At 54.1% G+C, this 22,157-nt stretch overlaps 8 protein-coding genes across 8 annotated transcripts; 2 read left to right on the top strand and 6 right to left on the bottom strand.

Moving 5' to 3' along the window:
• Positions 1–415: 415 nt before the first annotated feature.
• On the bottom strand, positions 416–3,020 carry HD553DRAFT_316677 (DHHC palmitoyltransferase-domain-containing protein). The gene is made up of 6 exons (XM_046180656.1): positions 1,619–3,020; positions 1,370–1,539; positions 1,194–1,295; positions 937–1,113; positions 825–857; positions 416–750 (listed from the first exon to the last, which is right to left on the bottom strand). The coding sequence occupies exons 1-6, from the start codon at positions 2,862–2,864 to the stop codon at positions 523–525; spliced, it is 1,956 nt and encodes a 651-aa protein (XP_046034378.1). The 5' UTR covers positions 2,865–3,020; the 3' UTR covers positions 416–522.
• Positions 3,021–3,823: 803 nt separating this feature from the next.
• HD553DRAFT_344684 (small nuclear ribonucleoprotein Sm D1) lies at positions 3,824–4,712 on the bottom strand (the record flags this gene model as incomplete). The annotated part of the gene is made up of 4 exons (XM_046183013.1): positions 3,824–3,972; positions 4,194–4,316; positions 4,511–4,587; positions 4,699–4,712. 4 exons carry the CDS (start codon positions 4,710–4,712, stop codon positions 3,824–3,826), a joined length of 363 nt encoding a protein of 120 aa, XP_046034377.1.
• A 287-nt stretch (positions 4,713–4,999) lies between these two features.
• On the top strand, positions 5,000–9,225 carry HD553DRAFT_316674 (protein transporter SEC24). The gene is made up of 12 exons (XM_046180655.1): positions 5,000–6,234; positions 6,321–6,563; positions 6,644–6,710; positions 6,773–6,894; positions 6,961–7,164; positions 7,231–7,335; positions 7,401–7,680; positions 7,755–8,221; positions 8,295–8,432; positions 8,499–8,693; positions 8,769–8,987; positions 9,055–9,225. Exons 1-12 carry the CDS (start codon positions 5,269–5,271, stop codon positions 9,070–9,072), a joined length of 3,024 nt encoding a protein of 1,007 aa, XP_046034376.1. The 5' UTR covers positions 5,000–5,268; the 3' UTR covers positions 9,073–9,225.
• Positions 9,226–10,582: 1,357 nt separating this feature from the next.
• On the bottom strand, positions 10,583–10,795 carry HD553DRAFT_275665 (uncharacterized protein; the record flags this gene model as incomplete). Its single annotated transcript, XM_046177914.1, has 1 exon — positions 10,583–10,795. A coding segment is annotated over one exon (213 nt), but the record flags the coding sequence as incomplete, so codon positions are not given.
• Positions 10,796–11,732: 937 nt separating this feature from the next.
• HD553DRAFT_325860 (uncharacterized protein) lies at positions 11,733–12,282 on the bottom strand (the record flags this gene model as incomplete). Its single annotated transcript, XM_046181658.1, has 2 exons — positions 11,733–11,764; positions 11,802–12,282. The coding sequence occupies 2 exons, from the start codon at positions 12,280–12,282 to the stop codon at positions 11,733–11,735; spliced, it is 513 nt and encodes a 170-aa protein (XP_046034374.1).
• A 1,308-nt stretch (positions 12,283–13,590) lies between these two features.
• Positions 13,591–17,769, top strand: HD553DRAFT_109358 (uncharacterized protein). Its single transcript, XM_046176418.1, has 4 exons — positions 13,591–14,555; positions 14,782–15,022; positions 15,099–16,766; positions 16,834–17,769. Exons 1-4 carry the CDS (start codon positions 13,809–13,811, stop codon positions 17,607–17,609), a joined length of 3,432 nt encoding a protein of 1,143 aa, XP_046034373.1. The 5' UTR covers positions 13,591–13,808; the 3' UTR covers positions 17,610–17,769.
• Positions 17,770–17,795: 26 nt separating this feature from the next.
• On the bottom strand, positions 17,796–19,434 carry HD553DRAFT_275669 (phosphotyrosyl phosphatase activator; the record flags this gene model as incomplete). Its single annotated transcript, XM_046177916.1, has 9 exons — positions 17,796–17,893; positions 17,964–18,180; positions 18,238–18,291; positions 18,364–18,464; positions 18,526–18,650; positions 18,711–18,782; positions 18,845–18,990; positions 19,062–19,190; positions 19,252–19,434. The coding sequence occupies 9 exons, from the start codon at positions 19,432–19,434 to the stop codon at positions 17,796–17,798; spliced, it is 1,125 nt and encodes a 374-aa protein (XP_046034372.1).
• Positions 19,435–19,530: 96 nt separating this feature from the next.
• HD553DRAFT_316669 (dihydroxy-acid dehydratase) lies at positions 19,531–22,093 on the bottom strand. Its single transcript, XM_046180654.1, has 8 exons — positions 21,797–22,093; positions 21,274–21,727; positions 20,814–21,198; positions 20,582–20,756; positions 20,318–20,511; positions 20,158–20,251; positions 19,846–20,084; positions 19,531–19,779 (listed from the first exon to the last, which is right to left on the bottom strand). The coding sequence occupies exons 1-8, from the start codon at positions 22,027–22,029 to the stop codon at positions 19,766–19,768; spliced, it is 1,788 nt and encodes a 595-aa protein (XP_046034371.1). The 5' UTR covers positions 22,030–22,093; the 3' UTR covers positions 19,531–19,765.
• Between the last annotated feature and the right edge of the window lie 64 nt (positions 22,094–22,157).

The following is a 22,157-nucleotide window of genomic DNA, read 5'->3' as shown; positions in this document are numbered from 1 at the left end:
GGCTGATCCGATATGAAGTGGGAGATATGGATGGGTGAACATGTGTGAACGGGAAACGTCGGCTCCCCCTCGGCCCCTCGGTCAAGAGCGAGCGATTTGTTTTGACCTGTCCGCGCGAGTTTTGATCAAAAGAAAGAGACGGCGATGGTGATCAAGGTGCATCGCAAGACCGGCAAGACCACTATGTACTATGTGAAGCATTTCACAAAGACCACTTTCTCAGCCCGGCATACCTCTACACCTCGATAGTATCAAGTGCGTGCGATATCCTGTGATGTCCATTTTAGCCAGAGATAGTCGGTCATCAAGATCATCAAGGATCATTCCCCGTCGAGCTGAATCGGATTCGACGCGTCTTCTCACGCGCCGTAAAGTGGCATCGCGCTACTCGAACACAGTCGTTGGAATGAATAGCGTCGAGGATTATGATACTTGCTCTTCATTATGATTCGTCGAGTTTGATACAAAAATAGTCATCATAGTCCTGTTCACAACCACCTTCGACCGTCAACCATGCAACCCTCAAACGTCCTTGACCGTACCCCTCCTACTCTCCTCCCAAGCCTGCACGACCCCCGGATTGATCAACCGTCCATCGTCCACCTCCCACCCGCTCGCATCGACCCAACTGGACGATTGCGCCCGACAGGCCGAATGGAAAAAGTTTTTCAGGTGAGAAGAGTAGGCAAAGACGTTGCTAGGAGGTGCACCGCCGGTCGGGATGAGGCCCCGAGACTCCGATTTACGGATCTGTCGAGCACGAGTTTTAGCGACGAATCAGTTGGTCGAGTATCGAAGTCTCTGTTCGCGACGTCCGGACTAACCTGCTCGATCGTGGTCGAATTGAGGAACATCAACTACAATTCAGACGAAAGACATTCAATCAGTCCAGCCTTTCGTCGAGATGGCCCCTTTGAGATCCCCGCCGGTGCTCACCCTGAGATGATACGCCAGCAAGGCCATCACCGGCCAAACAATGATTACACCTATGGCGAAACTGACCGCGCTTCCCGGACTGTCCCGCAGAGCGGCTCCAAAGGATATGTTCCGCCGCGACGTCATTATTCGGTAGTGAATCGCCGAGAAGACGATCGTGTAGATGACGCCTAGGACCTGTGCACGTCCGGCAAATATCAGCAGGGCTCTCCGTTAGGATATGTCAAGGGTGCTGGAAGGCCTCGTCTCGCACTTACGGCGGTGATGAGAAACGAGATGAAGCTGCTATAATTCCGTTTACCTACGCAGTTGTGCAGGTAGGAACAATGATGGTCGATCCCCTCGACACAGTTTCCGCACTACCATCATGAGCAATTCATCTTGTCAGCTTGCCACTCTCATCACTGAGATGCATGATAACCTATGGACTGACCAAGCGACAATGACTGCTCCGTGGCGGTCTGTAGAGTTTACACGTCTCGCAGTACTTGACCGTCACGGTCCCGTTCTTTACACGCAGATCCCGGGTATAGGGAACTAATGTTCCTGTCGAAGAGGTATGGGACACGGGGAAGGTTGGGTCGAGGTTCCTAGGTAGAATGCCTGTTCGAGGAAGAGAACGAGAAGGCTGGGTCAGCACATCACGTTCTTTGAGCGAGGTCAGGGATGCAACCGGACCGACCTGGATCTCGAAACGCCGTGGCAATCATGGCACCCACACAAGTCCCCAGTAAGTACCCAAAGATGATCACCGCCGCCTTTCCACCTGCACCTGCGCCTCCGCCACCCAAACCATCTCTCCACATCCACACTCCGGTCGTACCCAACCACAGACCTCCGAGACCGAGCACGATGATGAATGACCCGATGAGAGGCAAGATCGAATCTCCTCCTGTCAACAATCGGCCTTCAGCGAAGTAGGTCGTAGATTGAAGGGGTTGGGATTCGAGGCGTTTGTATTTCCTGGTGGACGTCTTGCGGCGGTAAGGCTCCGAGCTCGAGCCGTAAGCTGGACCCGCTGTGACGCCCACATCCCGACGGGGGAGCTGAGGATCCAAGTCGGCAAAAGGCCTGCCGTGCGTCGACGGTCGATTCAGGTCAATCAGACGTGGTGCGGTCGGAAATGCCGAGTCTGTTCGCGTGTGTGGTGGGTACTGATGTATACTGGTACGATACGTCGAATCGGACGACATCGGCCGATGCCGAAACGAGGGGGTTCCTTCCCAACCATCACTGGTATTTGCCTCAGATTGATTCTGGGCAATGTCCCCCGACGAGCCGAATCCGAGAGCCTGGACCAATGATATCGGTACTCCAGGAGCAACGGTGATCGGACCTCCTTGACTCTTGGCGACCAACCTATCCGTGCTCGCCCAATCTTTCGGCGGACTAGGCCATCCGATCGCTCCTTCCCCTTCGAGCGTGCTCCTTCGACTAGGACTAGCTCCCAAGTCCGAATCGTCGCGAGGGATGTAAGGTAATCCACCCGGGCCGGAAAGGTCGTGCAACTGCGCTTGCGATCTAGGAGCATCGGTATCAAACGAGCTCTTCGTGGGTGTGGTATACGATCGTTCTGCTTGTTCCCAATAACCCGATCTTGATGCGCTGCGTTGATCTGCCGATGAGCTCAGAGGCAAATCCGATCGACTGGTCGGTCGCTGTTCGCGGTAATGGCTGTAGCCCTGACGACTGCTATCTGGCGATAAAGCCCTCTTCATCATCGGCGACAGTCTCCCTTGCAATTGCGATTGCCCTCCTGGCCTGCCCTCTCCATCAACTACCCTTTCCACAGCGGGTGACATCATGGCCTTCGAAAACGCCGAGTCTGGTCGTTGAGCTTGTATCCTGTTGGCACGTACATCTTTCGTAGGTGTAGTCATGCGAGATCCTCCGAAAGGGTCGTCTTGATCGTCAAGTCGTAATGTCATGATGGAAGTGCGTGTATCGTACGTCGACTTTGATGGCCGTAGGATCAAACGAGTACTAGTAGTGGCGTCATAATGGGAGCATATCGGAACGAGGGACTTCTAGTAGAGTATTGACTTGTCCATAGCAAACGATTTGTAGTATACTCTCAAGGATCTCTGTGATCGTTTGGCAATGATTTTGATGAACAAGAAGGGCGATGGGAGTCTTGTTGATTTTGTGCGACGGGCAAGCCATTCAACTTACGCAAGAGCATCCGTGAACCAGTCATCCGATCCGACAAGGGGCTCGTCGACTTTACCACAGCCCAGCCTTTTCAGATCAGATTCTCTCTACACCTCAGCGACCAGACGTCAGAACAGAATCAATGCATAAAGACAAAGCCCAGACTAGACAGACATATCACAATTCGAATAAGAAGGTAGCGAAAGAGGATAGAGTTGACCAGAGCGTAGATTGAGATGCCGACAAGACCACCGTCTCCGTAATTCCCTTCGATTCCCTGGGCAATCCGGCGCCCCTGGAGGAAGGTGATCCCAGCGAGGTGATGCAGGTCGGGTCCAATCGCGGTCCCGTTTCTGATCCTCTCATCCTCGCATTCCGGATTTTTGATTGTTTCGTTACATGGTTCCCCGGGCGTCCGAGTGAAGAGCCGAAAGTAATGAGACTGGCGTCGACGGTGAGAGTCGAGAGAAGAGGGAAAAGATCGAGTTGTTCCAGGCGATCGCGATTGGATGCGATTCCGGGCCTGTCCCGTCCACTGATATCGTCGCCCTCCCATCGAAATCCACCCTCGGTTCTCCTTGTGCTCTCAACCTAACCCCCGCTTCTTCTTCCGCCCGCCTCATCCCTCAGCTCCCCGTTCCCGTACTCGTTCCCGCTCTTCAGACCAAACCCTCCTCCCTCGTCCTCCTTGTCCCACACCCAGCTCCATCCCATCCCACCCCGATCCATCCCCAGCTCAGAAACCTCGACCCCTGCCCCTGCCTCCTCGTCCCCTCGCCCTGCCCCTGTCCAAGGCTTGACTGGCCTTGCCTCGGCCCATCCCGGGGTTCTTTCCTTTCGGCTTGGGAGCGTCGTCGATGAGAAGGTTGTCCAGCGGAAGCGAGTCTGTAAGAGGTGAGAGGCGATGGTAGGGTGAGGCAAGGTGAGGTGGACAGGAAGCAGATAGTGATGACGATAGTTGATGGCGAGGTGATAATTATAACAAAGGAAGACGAGAGACGAATCCGAGTCGAGAATCGATCCATCCATGAAGCGCAGAATGACGAATGCCTCGTCAGCTCAATCCCTACCGCCATACCCGAACTCCAATTCTGTTCTGAACTCACCGGGTAGGACAAAGTATCTGATGTTGGGTCCTCGGATGGCCAGCGTATCCACGGTCACGGTCGACCTGTTCTTCGGGGTCATCTTGACCGTCTTCAAGTGGGTGTTCATCTGCGGGTCGACGGCTGTGGGTAGATTCGTGGTGATGATATTCCAAGTAGAGGTATTCGAAGATTCCGAGTAGATTTGATATCGTTGATAAGAGGGGGTTCGATTTCAAATGGGATTGAATGCCATGTTGTACATCGAATTACGTTCATATGGCCGTTAGCTCGTTTATAACCCGGCGTTGTACACGAAGCTGCAGCTCCGGACTAACCGGTAATGGTTCCATGTACCGTAGTCCCGTTCTTCAACTCTATCGAGACCGTCTCATTCGAGAGCTTCATCAAGAACCTATAGGAGCGAGCGAATGTCGAGTGTACAAAAGCATGAGATTGCGCGAGCGATCGTCGTGGTCAGCCGGGGGTTGGAGTCGAGGCGGGTCTGTCTGGCGATTATACTCACCTGACGAGCTTCATCTTGGCAGGTTTCTGATGGTGATGTTTGGCTTAGTGCTAGTGATGACTGCTGGATGCGGTTGTCGATATGGGATGATGCTATCGAGATGTGAATTGAACATGAGGTCTGACCTTGATCATGACCCTTGGTCCCAGGGTGATCGTCTCTCGCTTTCTCACGCGTCGTCGCCCGTCCGTGTCCTCACCGAGAGCCCCGAGTCCACGCGTCAGAGAGCGAGCATCAGCATCAGCAGCAACGACCATTGCGAAATGTCATGACATGACCCCCCAACATTCTCTCCACGGCGAGCTGAACTCTCAACGAATTCATCCAGGATAGTAGTAGAAGGGTGGACAGTCAACTCCCCGTCCCAGTCTCGTCGTTCACACAAAAAAAAACAGCAATTCCAAAGGACCGCTGAACGACCTCTCCACGTTTCGCTCGTCCACGACGACCTTCCCCTTGTCCAAGCAGCCTACTACGTGCTGGCCTTACCTCGACGAGTTCCGCCGAGGTATCTTACGAACGCCCGGGATCCAAGGATAACAGCCTAACCTCACCAAATTACCGACCATCATGTCCCAACCCGCTCTTCCCGCCGGCTGGGCAGCTCAATGGGACGCACAAGCCAACCGTTACCTTTTCGTAGACACGATCAACAACCGATCTCAATGGGAACAACCTACCGGACCCGCTATCGGTGCAGGCGGACCCGGAACGAACGGGATCGGTCCGGGATCGTCTTCCACTCCTATCCCTCAGGCCAACGCTCAACAGCAACAGCCGGTAGCGAGCAGTAACCCGAGGAGACGACAGTACCCGACGGCTCAGATGGCTCAAGCTTATGCCGAAGGGGGAGCTGTGGCCGCGACAGGAGGACATGGGACGGGTTACGGTGCTGGTGTCGGAGGAGGAGTCTCTACCCCGGGCGTCTCTGGGGGTTACAGCGATCTATCCCAGGGTCAGGGGCAGTACCCGCAGATGCAGGTCCCGCAGAACCAGGGCCCCGCACAGCTGTTCACTCCCGGAGCGGCTCTGGCAGGCGGACAAGGTCAACAACAGGGAGTCGCCGGGGGATATTTCGCTCCGGCCAACCCTGGGTTTGCGGACCAAAAGGCCTTTTCGGTCGCTGGCGGTGTTGACCCCAACCAGCAGCAACAACAGCAACAAGGAGGTGTAGGTGGGATGATGGGGAACATGGTCAACCAGTTTTCCAACATGGGCATGAACGGCGGGTCGACCCCTGGTTACGGTCAGGGACAGGCTCAACAGCCCATGTCTATGGGGGGACACGGCTCTCATGCCTTGGTCAACCTGAACCTGATCGGTCTTCAACCCTCCGTGCCCGACCTCGCTCGTGATCCCCCTGCCCCGCTCTTACCTCAGGGAGCTTGCATCTCGAACAATCCCGCGGCGAACGCGCATCATAGCTATCAGAGGTCGACGATCAACGCTATCCCGACGACAGCGAGCTTGTTGGGAAAGACCAAGATCCCGTTGGCTCTGATCTTGACCCCGTATAGGAGCGTACAGGAAGGTGACGTGAGTCAGATGCATGAGCTTGTTTGCTAACGAATAGTATCACTGATTTCGTGACCTCGACACCTAACACGCCCGGCGCTGTGTAGGAACCCGTGCCTGTTGTCTCGGACACGGTCATTGCGCGATGCCGCCGCTGCCGATCCTACATCAACCCCTACGTCACGTTCATTGAGGGTGGAGCTCGGTGGAAGTGCTGCATGTGCAATTTGAGCAACGAGGTCCCGCAGCTGTTTGACTGGAACAACCAGACCAACCAGCCGGCGGACAGGTGGAGTAGGGCCGAGTTGAATTGTGGAGTCGTAGAGTTTGTCGCTCCGCAAGAGTACATGGTGAGTGAGGTCGAATCGTGTCTTGCCTCATGGAAAAGCAGCTGTTGACCAGGCGTCGTGATTCTGCTCGTGTACGCCAGATTCGACCGCCTCAACCGCCGGTTTACGTGTTCGTTATCGATGTCTCGCAGCACGCCGTACAGTCAGGTACGTCGTATCTCGAGGTTGTAGCTTGACTTGGTTTGCTGATTGATGTGGATTTGGCACAGGCATGGTTGCTACGGCAGCACGGACCATCTTGGAGACCCTCGATAGGATCCCCAACTCGGACCAGCGAACAAAGGTCGGGATCCTTGCCGTTTCGGATGCCATGCATTTCTTCTGCTTGCCTGTATGTCTTCCACTTATTTTTCTTTATATAACGAAGTACGAAGCTGATAATTCGCTGTGCACTCAGGCTGGAGAGTCGGAACCCTCGATGCTCGTAGTCTCTGACATTGATGACGTCTACCTTCCGAAACCGACCGACCTGCTGGTCAACCTGACGGAGGCCCGTCCAGCTATCGAGAGCGTGTTGGGCAGGTTGAGCGACATGTTCAAGGAGAGCGCTACAACAGGGAGTGCCTTGGGACCTGCCATGCAGACCGCTCACAAGCTGATCGTGAGTGTCCTGCCGACGTCGGGCTGATATCTTGGAGAAGCTAATACCCTGTTGAATGGTCTGCAGGGCACTATCGGAGGAAAGATCATCACCTTGACCGCGACCCTGCCGACTCTCGGAGAGGGCGCCTTGAAGGCGAGAGATGACCCGAAAGTATTGGGAACCAGCAAGGTGAGCATTCAAGGTCGAGTCTGCTCGTACGAAACCGAGACCCATCTCTGTCGGACCCCTTGCAGGAATCATCGCTTCTCCAAGCTGCCTCCGCATTCTACAAGACCTTCTCAATCGAATGTGCACGAAACCAGGTCACGGTCGACATGTTCCTGTTCAGCGCATCATACACCGATGTTGCGAGCTTGCGATGTCTGCCGAGGTACACCGGTGGTCAAGTCTATTACTATCCTGGATTCAACGCTACCCGATCGGAAGACGCGATCAAGTTTGCGACCGAGTTTGGAACCGTGCTGGCCAGCCCGATCGGTTTGGAGGCTGTCATCCGAGTGCGAGGATCGCGAGGTGCGTTGTGTTTAGCTTCGATACATGCTCTGTTCTGCATTGGAATGCTGAGCCTTTCGTTTACGTTCTGGTAGGTCTACGCATGTCGGCGTTCCACGGAAACTTCTTCACTCGATCGACCGATCTTCTATCGCTACCCACCGTCCCCATCGACCAGTCCTACGCCATCGAATTGCAGATCGAGGATCCCCTCACGCAGCCTTTCGTTGTGCTCCAGACTGCCGTTCTTCACACCACCTGCTACGGCGAACGTCGTATCCGTGTGATGACCACCGCCTATCCTACGACGACGAGCATGTCTGAAGTCTTTGCTTCGGCCGACCAGAACGCAATCATGACCCTGTTGTCCAACAAGGCGGTCGAGCGGGCCATGTCCTCCAAACTAGAAGATGCTAGGGACGCCGTGATCAACAAGGTCGTGGACATCTTGAAGGTGTACAAGGACACGATGACGGCGGCAAATGGTGGAGCAAGTGCCCAGTTGACGGTACCGGAGAATCTCAAATTGATGCCACTATTGGCATGTGCTATGGTCAAGCACGTGAGTTGGCGATGGCGAGCGGAATGCGTGAATGAACAGCTCTGACCAGCTCCAATGTCGGCGCCTCTTATAGGTTGGGTTCCGGGAAAGTTCGCAGATCCCACCAGACCTGCGAGCATACGCTCATGCCCTGCTCAGCACCTTGCCCACGCAATCCCTCCTTCCTTATCTTCATCCTCAGTTCTACTCTCTTCACAATATGCCAGCAGAAGTGAGTCTGCAATCGATTCAGAATGTGACCCGGATTGCCAAAGTTGACGACTGACCCGTTTGACAGGCTGGAACCGTAGGCGAGAACGGTGTCGTCCTCCCTCCTTCGCTCAACCTGACTAGCGAGCGATTAGAGCGACACGGGTTGTTCTTGATCGAGGACGGTCAAAACATCTTCCTTTGGGTCGGCCAAGAGGCAGTACCCCAGCTCGTCATGGACGTGTTTGATCTGCCTAACTATCAGGAGCTCAAGGGAGGCAAGGTGAGTCAGGAAGCCCTGATGAGCATGTGCCGCATGTCATATCGCTGAAAACTGGAAATATCTCTTCTTCTTCAGTACACTCTTCCCGTGCTCGAGAACCCCTTCTCGCAACGTGTCAACGCGATCGTCGCCAAGACGCGTGAGATGCGACGAAATCCCTATTGGCAGCACCTTTACGTCGTCAAGGCCGACGCCGAACCGGCTCTTCGGAACTGGGCATTGAGCTTGTTGATCGAGGACAGGGTCGACAAGACGGCGAGCTATTCGCAGTTCTTAGCTCTCATCAAGGACAAGGTAGGTGTTCGGCAAACGAGATTTAGAAAGTGACTAGTGACTCACGTTGGTCTCGCCCGTCTTCCAGGTGAACGGGTCCTCGTAGTTCCACTCTTTGCACGAATCATGAGACAACGACTGTTTTCCGCTTCCGCGCGTTCTTTCTTCGACGACACACCCATGTTCTCCGTCACCTTGTTTACACCAATGTTTGCCGCTTTGGGCGATGTACCATGATACGATGAATCATCGATGACTGCTTCTTTCTGCGACGATGACTATCTAATCGAGCGACGTCGTCGCACTAGACCGAAACCTAGATGTCGAGATAACAGATATCCCGGGTAACGCCAGATCCGAGCATGTCCGACGCGCTCTACATCCGTTGGGACCCTTTCGTCATCCTCTTGCGCGGAACTCCGAGCGGTTCGTCTCCTTTTGTTGCGAAAAAGCGGAGCTCCACCTCGATTCCAAGTCAGAGGTCATCCAGCATACACAGCCAGGGGGAGTACTTAGTACTATCAAAGGTTGGTCAACTTTACGAACGTTTGATCAGTTGTCTGTTACTCGCAACATCCATATATATATATATATATATATATCATCACCAAACCATCCCGATCAGATCGCCTCCTTGACCTCCTTCGCACATCGTAAACAAACGATTTCGCCACTCTATTCTCTTCGCAACCTGCAAGATAGCGCAAGATCGAAATCGAGACCATCGAATCATCCGAATCTTCCCAGACTTCGATACCTCGCACTACAATTCTCTCCAGACCAACATGTTTGGAGCCCACACCCACCCTGAGGCTGGACCGTCGACTACCACCACGACCGCCCACTTCACGACCGCCCTGAAACACCAAGCGCGGCCCATGTTTGGCGAGATGGAGCGCAAAATCAGCATGCTGTTGTCCGGGTGTGACGGGACACACGATTTCGTTCGAGATGGTGCCAATGATCATCCTTACAACTCTCTCGAAGCTCGGAAACAACGTGAGTATATGTCTACGGACGCATCCTCGTGGACAGCGTGCTGACAGTCCGTTTTCGTTCGCCTCGCTGCAGCCACTTCCGCACCCGAATCCTTGTCTTCCTCTCCTGTCGAGGAACCGGCGATTGATCACAAACCGTATATGCTTTACAAATCCGAGCCCATCGGTCGACCCGCCTATCTCGCTCAAACCAAGACCACGCCCAACCTGCGAGTCGACGCTCAGGGTGGCCCCGATCGGGCTAGCAAGACGATGCAGCTCTTGGCTTCCCGTCGAGCGACCACGGGACACTTCGACCCGAGCAAGGATGCCAGGTTGTTGGCCATCTGACGAGGCGGCTCGACAGTCGGTTTCTATGGCGCAGCGACGCCTACACAAAGACTATGGACAATTCCTTTCTTCCCGCTGTACTCTCTTTTTACGACCCCCCGACCTCACCATCGCACCGACTAGCAAATGTATCCAACGTCGTTCCTTCTTTGTATCTCTCTCATAGAGCTGCCACCTGCATCCCGACACTTTGACCTTGTACCTGTTCATATCCACATCGTATCATGTTCATTTATCACCGTAATGCGCGTTATTGTTGTCGTTACAGCAATCCATCGTCCGTCTCCCTCATCTCCCTGTAAGACCCTCTTTATCTCCCTCTTTGATTCCATCTTCCGCCTTGTACCACCTTCCATCGCTCTTCAAAATTCTAGCGATGGCTTCAACGCTCACCCCAAACGACTTGCTCAATATGGCCCTCGAGTACTTGACAGGGTCTTCAGCGTGGAGCCGCTTGATCCCTGCCATGGCGGGCCGAGAGATTCGTTTCGTGGGAGCCCATCTGTGGTCGGGACGCGGTTGTTCTGGAGTCGGTTCTGGCGGATTCGTCGCCGTGGTCCTTGCTATGGTGTTCGACCGAGGGTAATTTTGTGCGGTATAGTTGCCATTGGTCTGTCTCCTAGGCGGCCTGAACTGACGAGTGATATCGTCTTGCCTTTGAAAAGGCCGCTCGACCTGTAACCCCCCCGGCACCGGTACAGGCTCAAAACTCGTCTCCCTCTCCCTTACCGGTCTTGTATAAACCGCCCTCCCCGAGTGCTCATCACTGCGCTCTCGTCTGACCCCAGCTGGTCTTTCTCTTTCAGACCACGACCTTCGCCTAGCCTCCCGCTTGTCTCGATCGTATCGCGCATATTCTTTCTCGGAGGGCACCCTCCAGTCAATCCCATCCTCGTCTCCGTTCCCTAGGGCAGACCGCAAGATGAGCGACGAATGATACCCCCTACTTTGTGTATGTGATGGTGATGAGAAAGACGGTAATGTCGATCGTTTTCGCAAGACGGCGGAGTAAGCGTCCGTCCGGTCGGTGCTTCGCCGTTCACGAGGGGCTTCTCGTTCAGGCTGTACCCGAGAAGATGGAGATGGGAGGTCGGGGAGGAAATCGAAATCCTCCTCGACAAGAACACGGCCTTCAGCCTTCTTGGGATCGGACCAGGATGGCGAGAAAGCGGGGTCGAGGTGGGCGGATCTTGGTTCAAAATTCTCTCCGCGCTTGAGGGCTAAGATCGTGATCAAAGATATACCACACAATCAGTTCACACCGTTTTGGACCAAGAAACCCAGCAGAAGACTACACGCGACTCACTTGCACCGTTGACCTCGATATCGACCTCGACCCGGTTGCTCTGCCTGGGTCGGTCGGTGATCGGTCTCGTTCCGTACGTCTGCTTCATTTCAGGTCTCCGATCCTTTTCCTCTCCTCGTTCAAGTTGTGCATCTAGGTATTTGTCTTCAAGCTGCTTGGTATCTCTGGATAGCGAACGAGGACGTTTCAAGCCAAACGGACGTTCGTCCTCGTCATAAGGGCCGGCCGTCGATGCCCTGTCCTCCCCGTAGTCCCGCCCTCGAGATCCAGCCTTGAGCCCGAACGAGGTCGGGGAGTCTGATCTCGATCTTTCTTCATATCGAAACTGAGGCTTAGATCCAGATCCAGATCCGTACCTCGCTCGATCTTCCCGTCCGGATCCTCTCGACTCCTCTTGCCAACTTGCAGACCTCGATCCAGATCTCCAATCAGAGTCCGGCCTGACTGGCGTCGAGGGGGCACCGAGAGGAGGTGCCCTCCCCCGCTTGATCGCCAGCATCTTCTTTTCCAGACGTTTCCTCTCCTGTCTCTGTTGTCCCAAAGTCTGACCGGGGAGGAGGAACGGTTTCTGAGGTTTGAACTTTTTCTGAGCACATGGCGAGGTGTGGAATGGCCGACTGGGGGATGCGGCGAGGTGAGGTGAGGGGAGACGGAGTGCGAGTGGGAAGGCAAGCCGAGGCATCTTGTAGAGATGACAAGCTGGCTCTGTTCGGATGCTCGATCGGAATGGAGCTTGTCAGTATCAGTCAAGCATAGTCAGTCGAATCGTTTCATTTCCGTCACACAAGGTTTGTGACGATGATGACCGAAATCGCTGAATTGTTGGATCATGACCTCGTATGTGAAATGATTTCCACGTCATAACCTCTACCGCTTCTTATCAATTTAACATCCGGGCCGGAGGTGATTCGCAAACGAGACAACTTTCCGTCCCGATGCCTTCTTCCCATACGCCGTACGCTCGTGTTTCGTCCAACTTTCCGTCGATCTATTCTCATATCATCACCATGAGGGAGGTAGCCAAGGTAGGGCAAATGTGATCCGTGCAAGCGATCATGGGCGTGGACTGAAGCAACGAAACGCCGGGCATCCGGTGGTGTCCGAGGTCGCGTTGAGAAATCCCGTCTCTTCCGCTCCGGGTAATCTGTCGAGCGCTCGAGGCTTTTGATCTCGAGGCCGTGCGAGCTTGACCCCAGCGATACTATCCTATGATACCCAGCTGCGCTTCAAGAGCTAGGACCTGTTTGTGGCTGCATGACACCTGTCCCAGCTGGGCTTTGTGACCTCAGCTAACTCGACGTCTCGTCCTGGACTTTGTATGTGTGTCGGGCTCCCGCGGCTCGAACGTAGCGGGGGGAAAGCCATCATCGATCGTTCTGCCCAAATCGCCACGGTAGCCCGAGGCGTCACTGGGTGATCGAATAATTGACCGACATCTCATTTACCCAGGTCGTGGTCGTGGGGTCAGTGAGCTGCACGAGCTGCATGTACCATGCTCTCATCGGACGTGGCGCAAGATGCCGTCTCGCTTGCGGAGAAGGAAGGACCTTGTGGCAGCCATCGAGGTGGTTACAGTACGTTACGTCCACCGCTCCAGCGAGTGTATGCTGTTCGGGAAGGCTATGTAGTTTGTATATCTGTAGGAGAAAAAAGTCGAGCAGGTAGTCCTTGATTGCAGCTCTCGTCTGTCTTCCTCCGTACCTCATGGTCCAGCTACCTTGTCCATAGAGTACCTCAATAGCTAGAAGTGTGGACCTAAGTATTACACGCATTTACACGACTCTCTCTCTCTCTCTCGTACTTGGCGTTTTGGCAAATCTCACGGATTTATTCCCGCTTCCACCACCCATCCCATCCAACTATTTTATTATTTGCCAAAGAAAGCACCAACGACCATCACTCTCGCACCCAACAAGAAGGCTAGCGAGCATCATTCGATAGAGATCATCACAGGGAGACGACACCAGAATCCCCTACTCTGGCTGCGAGTTTCGGTCTCTTACCGGTCGTTCTCGGTGGATTGCTCGAGCAAACCCGTCGTCCCGCCTCGAGCACTTCTTCATCTCTCGCTTCGACCCTTTCCCGGGCCTGACCGACCTCTCGACGATTCCACCTTTGACATCGACATCTACCGACCATCGCCTTCTCATCTCTCTCGATCGATAGACCAAGCGACAGTGACATCGCCCTAGAGCTAGGCCGCTGGCAATGTCATCGACGACGACCCAATCACCTCCAGGCGAAATCCCTCTCCCGCCGATGACCATCATGGATTTCCTAGACCCGAACACGCTCACCGCGTTGCTCTCCCCGGCCATCTTGGAGGGCAACAACCCGCCCTTGCCCAGTGGTAGTAATAACAGGGGTAGACGGAGAGCAGGGTCTGGAGGAGGAGAGTTCAGTCCGACCGCTACTGGTACGAGTATAGGAGAAGGGTCGAAGATGGGCATCGAGGGAGAAAAGACGAGCCGAAAGACTGGAGGAGGGGTGTTCGGGATGGGCACGACTCACAACAACCATGACGATGGAATTGACCGGTGGGACAGCTCGAACGGAACAGCCCGATTGGGAGAGCCTTCCAGGCAGCAGTTACCACAGGCTCAAGGTCACGGTCAATATGCTCAGTCTCAACAACCGCAGCAAGAGCAACAGGTCCATCAATCGTCATCCTCGACGAGTGACTTTTTCGACTTTGACCTAGCAGGACCATCGTTCTCAAATACCAGCAATACCAACAACAACTCCAACAACCACGATGGTTCTCGTGATCGGAACTCTGCCAAACCGCACTTTCGGCAAGACGAGACGCAATCGACCTCACCCGACTGGACGATGCAGGGCGACCAAGATGACGGAGGGACAGGTATAGGTGTTGGGTTCATGAATAATAGCCACAACAACGCCATGGGTATGGACGGGTTGGATGCAGAGGTCGGCCAAGAGTTGCAGCGGCAGGTATGTTCGACGGTGAAGGTGGTGGCGATCGTCAAGAGATGGTAGTTGGAAGTTGACGGGCTTTCTCGATCTCTCTCCTCTTGATCGTGGTACTTTATCGGGTCTCTGTTTTCGGCTTACTCGACATGACGACATCCTTTCAATAACAACACCCCTTCTACATCCCCTTTCAATACCCTTCGATCCTCTGGAACCTCTACGCCGTCTTCGCTCGCACCCCTTATAGCTGGAACAAATCCACATGCAATCCCCCGCCATCTTTGCCTCGCTTTCAAACTCTGGACAGTTCTCTCAGACGACTCATCAGGCGTACGCCCGTGGCCAGGAGTTTGACCACCGCATCCCACCGCCTAATCGGATCGTTGGGATGGGTGTGAATACGGGCATGGGCATGGGAACGGGTGTCGGGATGGGGGCATTGATGATGGGCAAAGGATTCAGTGGGGCTAACGGGTTGATCACGCCGGGTGAGTAGTGGTTGTATCAATCTCCAGCCTCATCTCGGACGGACGACTGACGCGATCTGCTCCACCCTGCTTACAGCCCAATCATCCGAGATTCTTGCCAACATTCACGAAGGTCTCGTCAGCCCTCTCCCGATGGCGCACTCGATGCAAGAGCAAGATGGCACATTCGCCATCAATCAAAAGGGCGAGATCGTGTTCACTCCGCTTCTTTCCCCGGCCATCACCCAACCGAGCGATTCATCGAATACCTCGCCGCACTTTGCGTCGAGCGGGTCGTCCAGCCGAGAGGCTATATATTCGACGCCGTCGAGCTTGCACCAGCAGGGAGGGTCGAGCGGTACAGGGTCGTTCGATCAACACGCTCAGCTGCAGGCGTTGCAGGAGCAACAATTGAATATTCAACGGCAATTGGATGCGATACAGAGGTCTCAGCAGCAAGCACAACAAGAGCAGCAGCAAAAACACCGCCACCAACAACAACAACAATCATCACAACACCACCAACTCCACCAGCCTCAGGGTCAACTGGGCTTACAAAACTCGCCTTATGTCTCTCCCATGATCAACCCTCAGCCGAACGGTGGATTCGGCTATCAGAGTTCGAGTCGCGGGACGTCTACCAGTCATCCGACCCCGAATTCCGACTTCTTCTCGCCGTTGACAAGTCCCGCTCTGGATCCTGTGCAGATGGGGTTCAGGTCCTCTCAGAACACCAATCCGTCAGTACAGCAGGCGCGGAATCAAGGAGGACATGCGCGAGAGAGAAGCACGACGTCGGCCATGTCTCCTGGCTATGTCAACGGGATAAATAATCAATACAACGGGATGCCGATGATGAAGGTGCCGGATAGGAGCAATGTCACGCTGGATCAGACGCTCAGTCCGGCCCTACTCCCTCAACCGGACGCTTGGAAGCATCAGACCCAGCCGTCCAACTCAGGATCGCCATCGCAGGCGTATCTTGAAGAGCTGGCAAGGATGATCAATTCGCAAGAGCAGTCGCAAGTTGGGTTCATGAGTAGCGGCGACGTGGGCCAGGGACAGGCTGGGGAGACGCCGTCGTCGATGTCAGCGGTGACAGGACAAAGCAACGCCGCTTTGCCTTCTGCGGGAAGTATCGGGATCCAGGAGCACATGGCGGCAAGAAGGAGAGCCGCGACGGTCGGAAAGAGTCCCGCTCTGAGACCGTCGAGGGCATCGACAGGTCGAACGAGACCTTCGCCAATGATGAAACCTACACATCGGCCAGGTCGGGGAGGATCCAGCACGGTACCGCCTTCACCGCTGGTAGCCGCATATACCCCGCCCACGATGCCGTCTTCTGCGCGTGCAAGCCATTTCGGAGGTCGCGGCGAGGACTCTATTGGAAGCGAGTCGCTTTCGCCCGTCGACCTGTCTCAGATGATTATGCCGCCGCCTCCACCACCATCGCAAAGCCTCAGCAAGGCCAAGAATGTGATCAAGGGTAAAGTGGCCCCGATTACGCCGGCGACCCTGATGCAGATGGGTCAGACCGTGCATTCGACGAGCGGACCGCGGCGGTCGAGTGCGGTCATGAGCAATAAAGATGGTTTAGGGGTCTCCCTCACTGAAGATGATCAAGAGGAGGGACACAGCGGATCATCTTGCGGCACACCCAAATCGGGTAAACGCTCCTTGTCTGACGTGGCGGAGGAGCCGAAGACGAGGTTCGAAAGACTGGCGGCAGGCTGGAGCGCTAGCCTTAGGGCATTGAGACCGACGGGTAAGTCTGTGCTTTCGAGTCGAGCTTCCGATTCACCCCTTCTGATCTTCGTGTATGGCTGAGACAGATTCAAACAAAGCCAAAATCACTCGGGCTTCCAAAGCCAACAAGTCGACCAGCGAAGCGAATATCCCCACCGAGACCAAAAAATCGTCACACAAGGCGGCCGAACAGAGGCGAAGAGATTCCCTCAAAGCTGGTTTCGACGAGCTGCGTCTACTCCTGCCACCTATCAATACCGAAGCTCTGGATCCAGAGACGGGTGAACCCATACCAGGCAGTTCCGCGCCCCGGCTGCTACCGAAGAGCTCGTTGGTGCCCGACGATAACCCCAACAAAGGTGTGAGCAAAGTCGCCCTGCTCAAGTACTCGAACGAGTACATCGAGCGGATGCAGAGCAAGCTTGAACGCCGGAACAACTACATCGACCTGCTTAAGGATGCCATCCAGGCGATCCGCTTGCAAGCTGGCATGAGCCCAGACGAACACGTCGATGAATTGCTCGGTTATGCTTTCGAAGACGAGGACGAAGACGAAGAGCCTACAGGCGCGAGTTCGGCCAAACTCGGCAAGCGACCCTCGCTGGCGGATCTGGAAGAAGGCGAGGAGGAGAATGAGGAAATACACATGGACTGCGCAGAGGATGCTACCGAAAAGGTGTCCCAAGCGAAAGGGCGCGGCCGACGGAAATCCTCGACGACGACAACAGCTAGGCCCAAGCATCCCCGTCGCAAATCGTCGTTGATGATGACTTCGGGCGATTCGTCCGTGGTGAACAGTCCGAACCTGCTTCCGGACCAACAAGTTCGAGAGATGCAAGGTTTGGATATCGACATGATATAACACGTCCGGGCGTGGAATAGAAAGACAAACGAACGATATCCTATATTAATACACGTTACAGCAGATCATAATCGTCAACGGCATGCTAGTCATCAAGAACAAGGTTGTATACAGATACATGGTATCGTGAAGGTTGTCATCATAAGGTCTGACTTGCCAGAATCGCTACGCCCCACGAAATTCATCCTAATCGAAAGGAATCGGCTTGACGCCGGATCGAGGCTGTAATAGCCCAACATTCGGGGTCTCCGTCTTGGCAGCAGCAGCAGCAAAGGCCGAGGGTACTGAGAACGGGTTGAAATGAGTACCTGGTTTGAAATTAGACTAGCCTATGACGTCGAGCTGCCAACATACCTGGGATTCCACAACAGTCCATGCTCCATCCTTTCTCTTCTTGATTATGAACGTGACCATGCTCGTCAAAGCTGACCTCACCGGTCTGCAGATGCGAGAGGTCCGGGGCAGGTAGAAGCTTGCCGAACAAAAAGTGCTGGATGACCGGCAATTTGCCCAGAACCTCGGCCTTGTACATCTTGATCATGCCCTCGTTGACTTTCGCCCACGTCTTTACCTATGATATGCTAAAGCTGTCAGAGGCTGCCTAACACAGATCTTGAACGCAACTTACAGCCGATATATCGTCCAACATTGGTGAATGCCATCGGAGAGAGGCGGTTTTGATCTACCATTCGCACAACGAGGGTAAGCGGTGCTGTTCCCATGGTTACGCATCCAAACGGGCTTTGAAACTAACCGAGTTGATGAACTGAATACACTGCAAATACATGTAATCCTTTGAGAATTCTTCCAAGATTTCGGGATCATGGATAGCTTTCGGTCGAAGGTGACGATGATCTGCGGCAACGAAGCTCGGTTTAGCGATAGTTGGTTTTGGTGACGAGCGTGAAACACTGACTGGCTAGCTGTCCGCTACCCCAAAGGAAAGGCAGGAAGTGATAATCATCCAAGCCCCAGACTCCGTGCGAGCCAGCAGGTTCCAGCCAGTAGGTTGACTGAAGATGACGCATGATCTCGATGTAGCTGTTGCATCATAAGGAGTTTAGCTTTCCGAGGCGGATCATGGAACTCGCACGGACTTACCGCCAGAAGATGGATAACACAACATTTTGGTTGTCATCCTTGCCGATTACATCGAGTTTACGCAGACAAATGCTGTCGAAACGAAGTATGATCAATAGCCGTTCGATAGCTGTCAATCTGCAAGTTGGACTTACAGCCAACAAAGGAAGTTGAGCTCCATTCCGCTACCGTAGTCTATTCGTGTCCGGTTGCCCCAGCACTCGTAAAAGTACTGGCAAAGCTCCGGCCTACTTTCTTCTGATACCGATGAGAGGTACTTAGAGTGTAATGCAGGGCATACCTGGAATGACAAGATAGCTGAATATCAGCTCAGATCAAGTCGGAAGAAAGGGAGCTTGTCGACAGGCTCACCTCTTGCACCTTGTCGTAGAATGTTTTGAAGGCAGGGTTCCCAAACCGAGATGCAGAGTTGTCCACGGGCGGTATGGATTTGGCAATTTCCTCCACCTCGTCCAGCATAGCCAATATACTCTTCACAGCCTGTGTAAAGCATTTCCTGATATGAGCGCCGCCACCCCGTCAAGGCTTACGTCGGACATACAGGTGACGCTTCTCCGGCCTGACCAAGCTTGATTCCAACGATGGATGTGTTCAGTTCTTCAACGGTATCCACAACATCTTTGTGCGTTTGAGAAGCTTGGAAAGCCTCCAGATGGGCCTTTGTCAAGATGTGTTTGCTCAGAGGCGTAACAGGCTGCTCTTCCGACAGACCCAGCCTTTCCATCTGAGGTTCGATTCCAGTCATGATGATATGCGATTGGTTTTTCTCTCCCCGGAAGAGGATGTGGGATATGGGATCTTGACGAGAAAGCAGATAGGTGCATGAGGTGGACCATATTATGATCATATGATCGACACTCGAAGGGTCGACCGTACGAGTACTTGACCTCCACTTCAATGTAGCGATCGTCTCATCACGTGACCAGATTCATATCGTTCGGACAGTTGGCAAGTAGCTGATATCGATCGTTACGTGTCGTCATGGATCTACAACGTAAGGCTCATGGGAAGTTGCAAGAAAGTAGTCGTCACATATGAGACTTTTTGGGACTCGACTAGGCGTCGGTGACTGTGAATGAGCGATATATCAGCTGAAGAGCACAATCATTGGCGTTGTTGTCCAAGAATAACGCACCACAACCCTGACTGGCATCCGAGACGAGCTTGGTGTACTTGTAGAGGGTCCCCGAAGTGACCTTGAGGGGGGGTGCCTTCCAGTCCTTCCTTCGTCGTTCGAGCTCGGCATCGGTAACATCCATCGAGATCGAGTTTGCCTCGGCGTCGATGTGGATCATGTCACCGTCCTGAACCAAGGCGATGGGACCTCCAACCTGGGCTTCAGGAGTAACGTGTCCGATGACGAAACCGTGCGATCTGCCAAGTGGGAAGGAATGCTTGTTGTCAACTCTCCCTTCGCGTTGGCTAGAGCAAGAATATAGCAACTTACCCTCCGCTGAATCGACCGTCAGTAAGACAGGCAACGTCGTATCCCAAACCAGCTCCCATGATCAGAGAAGTAGGCTTCAACATCTCAGGCATACCTGCAAGAAGTCAAGCGGGTCAGGTATTGCTATACGGACTCGATAGCCCATACAAGCTTGACTCGCCTGGTCCACCCTTAGGCCCCAAGTACCTCAAGACCGCCACAGTCTTCTCGCCCTTCTTGATGCTCCCGCTCTCGATAGCCTCGACAAAGTCGCTCTCCTGGTCGAAAGCTCGGCATTTGCCGGAGAACTTGAGACCCTCCTTCCCGGTGATCTTGGCGACGGATCCGCCAGGGGCCAAGTTTCCCTTCAAGATTCTGTTGAGACCATATTCACATCAGGTTGACGCCAGTGGGGGCTAAGTGATGTAATCGACCTCAGACTTACCGGATGTGACCGGTCTCCTTGATCGGGTTGTTAAGGGGTCGAATGATCTGCTGTCCTTCCCAAGAGTGACCTCGCTCGACCATCCACTTGTCGACGTTCTCTCCCAAGGTTTTTCCGGTGACGGTGAGCTCATCACCAGTCATAAGACCCTCCTTAATCAAGAAAGCCATGACGCCTATACATAGTCGCATTTAGACTCGGCTCATCGCGTATACCCGTCAACACAACTCACTTGGAATACCTCCGATGGTGTTGATGTCCTCCATGACGTACTTTCCACTGGGCTTGAGGTCCGCCAAGAAGGGGATCCTGTCCGAGACCTTCTGGAAGTCGTCAATCGTGAGATCGACGCCGACGGAACGAGCAATGGCGAGGAAGTGGAGCACGGCGTTCGTGGATCCTCCAAGGACCATGGTCAGGACCATGGCGTTCTCGAAAGCCTTGCGGGTCATGATATCCCTAGGCTTCAGGTTTAGCTCCAAAAGGTTTCGCATAGCAGCACCGACGGAATCACACTCGGCAAGCTTGTCAGGGTATTCGGCGGGGAAAGAAGAGGATCCGGGGAGGGTCATTCCCAATGCTTCGGCAGATGAGGCCATGGTGTTGGCGGTGTACATCTACATGGGCAAGCGGGTCGTTTAGTCGGATAAGCTAAGATGTCCCGGCCATATGGATCTCGCATGCCTGCTCACCCCTCCACAAGCTCCGGCTCCAGGACAGGCATTCCTGATGGTGTCGTATCGCTTCTTCTCGGCCTCTTCGGTCTGGCCGTCTTGTAGGTATTGCCCGTAGGCCTGGAAAGCAGATACGATGTCGAGCTTCTCGCCACCACACTCTCCCGGCTTGATGGTACCTCCATAGACCATGAGACCAGGTCGGTTCAGTCGACCGAGAGCCATGAGAGTTCCCGGCATGTTCTTGTCGCATCCGGGGACGACAACCATACCATCGAGCCAATGACCTCCGGCGGCGGTCTCGACCTGGTCGGCGATGAGGTCTCGCGATTGCAAAGAGTAGCTCATGCCGAAAGTTCCCATCGAAATGCCATCAGAGACTCCGACGGTTCCGAACTGGTAACCAATCAGACCAGCACCGGCCATTGAGTTCTTGATACGCTGACCGAGACCCAGAATGTGCTTGTTGCAGCTGTTGGCCCCAGCTCGTCGTCAGAATTCCTGCAAGAGGGAGGTTCCAAGATCCAGATACGCTACTTACGGGTTACCCTCATACCACACACTGGCCACACCGACCATGGCCTTTTGGAAATCGGCATCCGACTCTACACCGTCGGTAGCGAACAACATGGCCTGACTGGCTCCCTGGCTCTTGTCCTGGGTGACATTCCGAGAATGACGGTTCAAGCCCTCTTTCGCTCGAAGCTGGGTCGAGGTATGGAGGCTGCGCTTGGCAGCTTGGGTATTCCGGGCAAGGATAGAACGGGAGAGCATCTTGACAGCTTTGCGATGCTATAACGACGTTGTGGTTCCGAATAAATGTTGAGTGGCAACTACTGTAGCTCGTAGCTGTATATCTGAATATATTTCCAACTGACTCGCCATAATTGGCTTTCCCAGCG

This window comes from Filobasidium floriforme (assembly GCF_021052385.1).
Source record: "Filobasidium floriforme strain CBS 6241 chromosome Unknown HD553scaffold_20, whole genome shotgun sequence".
NCBI classification, from domain to species: domain Eukaryota; kingdom Fungi; phylum Basidiomycota; class Tremellomycetes; order Filobasidiales; family Filobasidiaceae; genus Filobasidium; species Filobasidium floriforme.
Note: the sequence above shows the minus strand (reverse complement) of the source record. Positions and strands in the feature narration are given on the sequence as shown.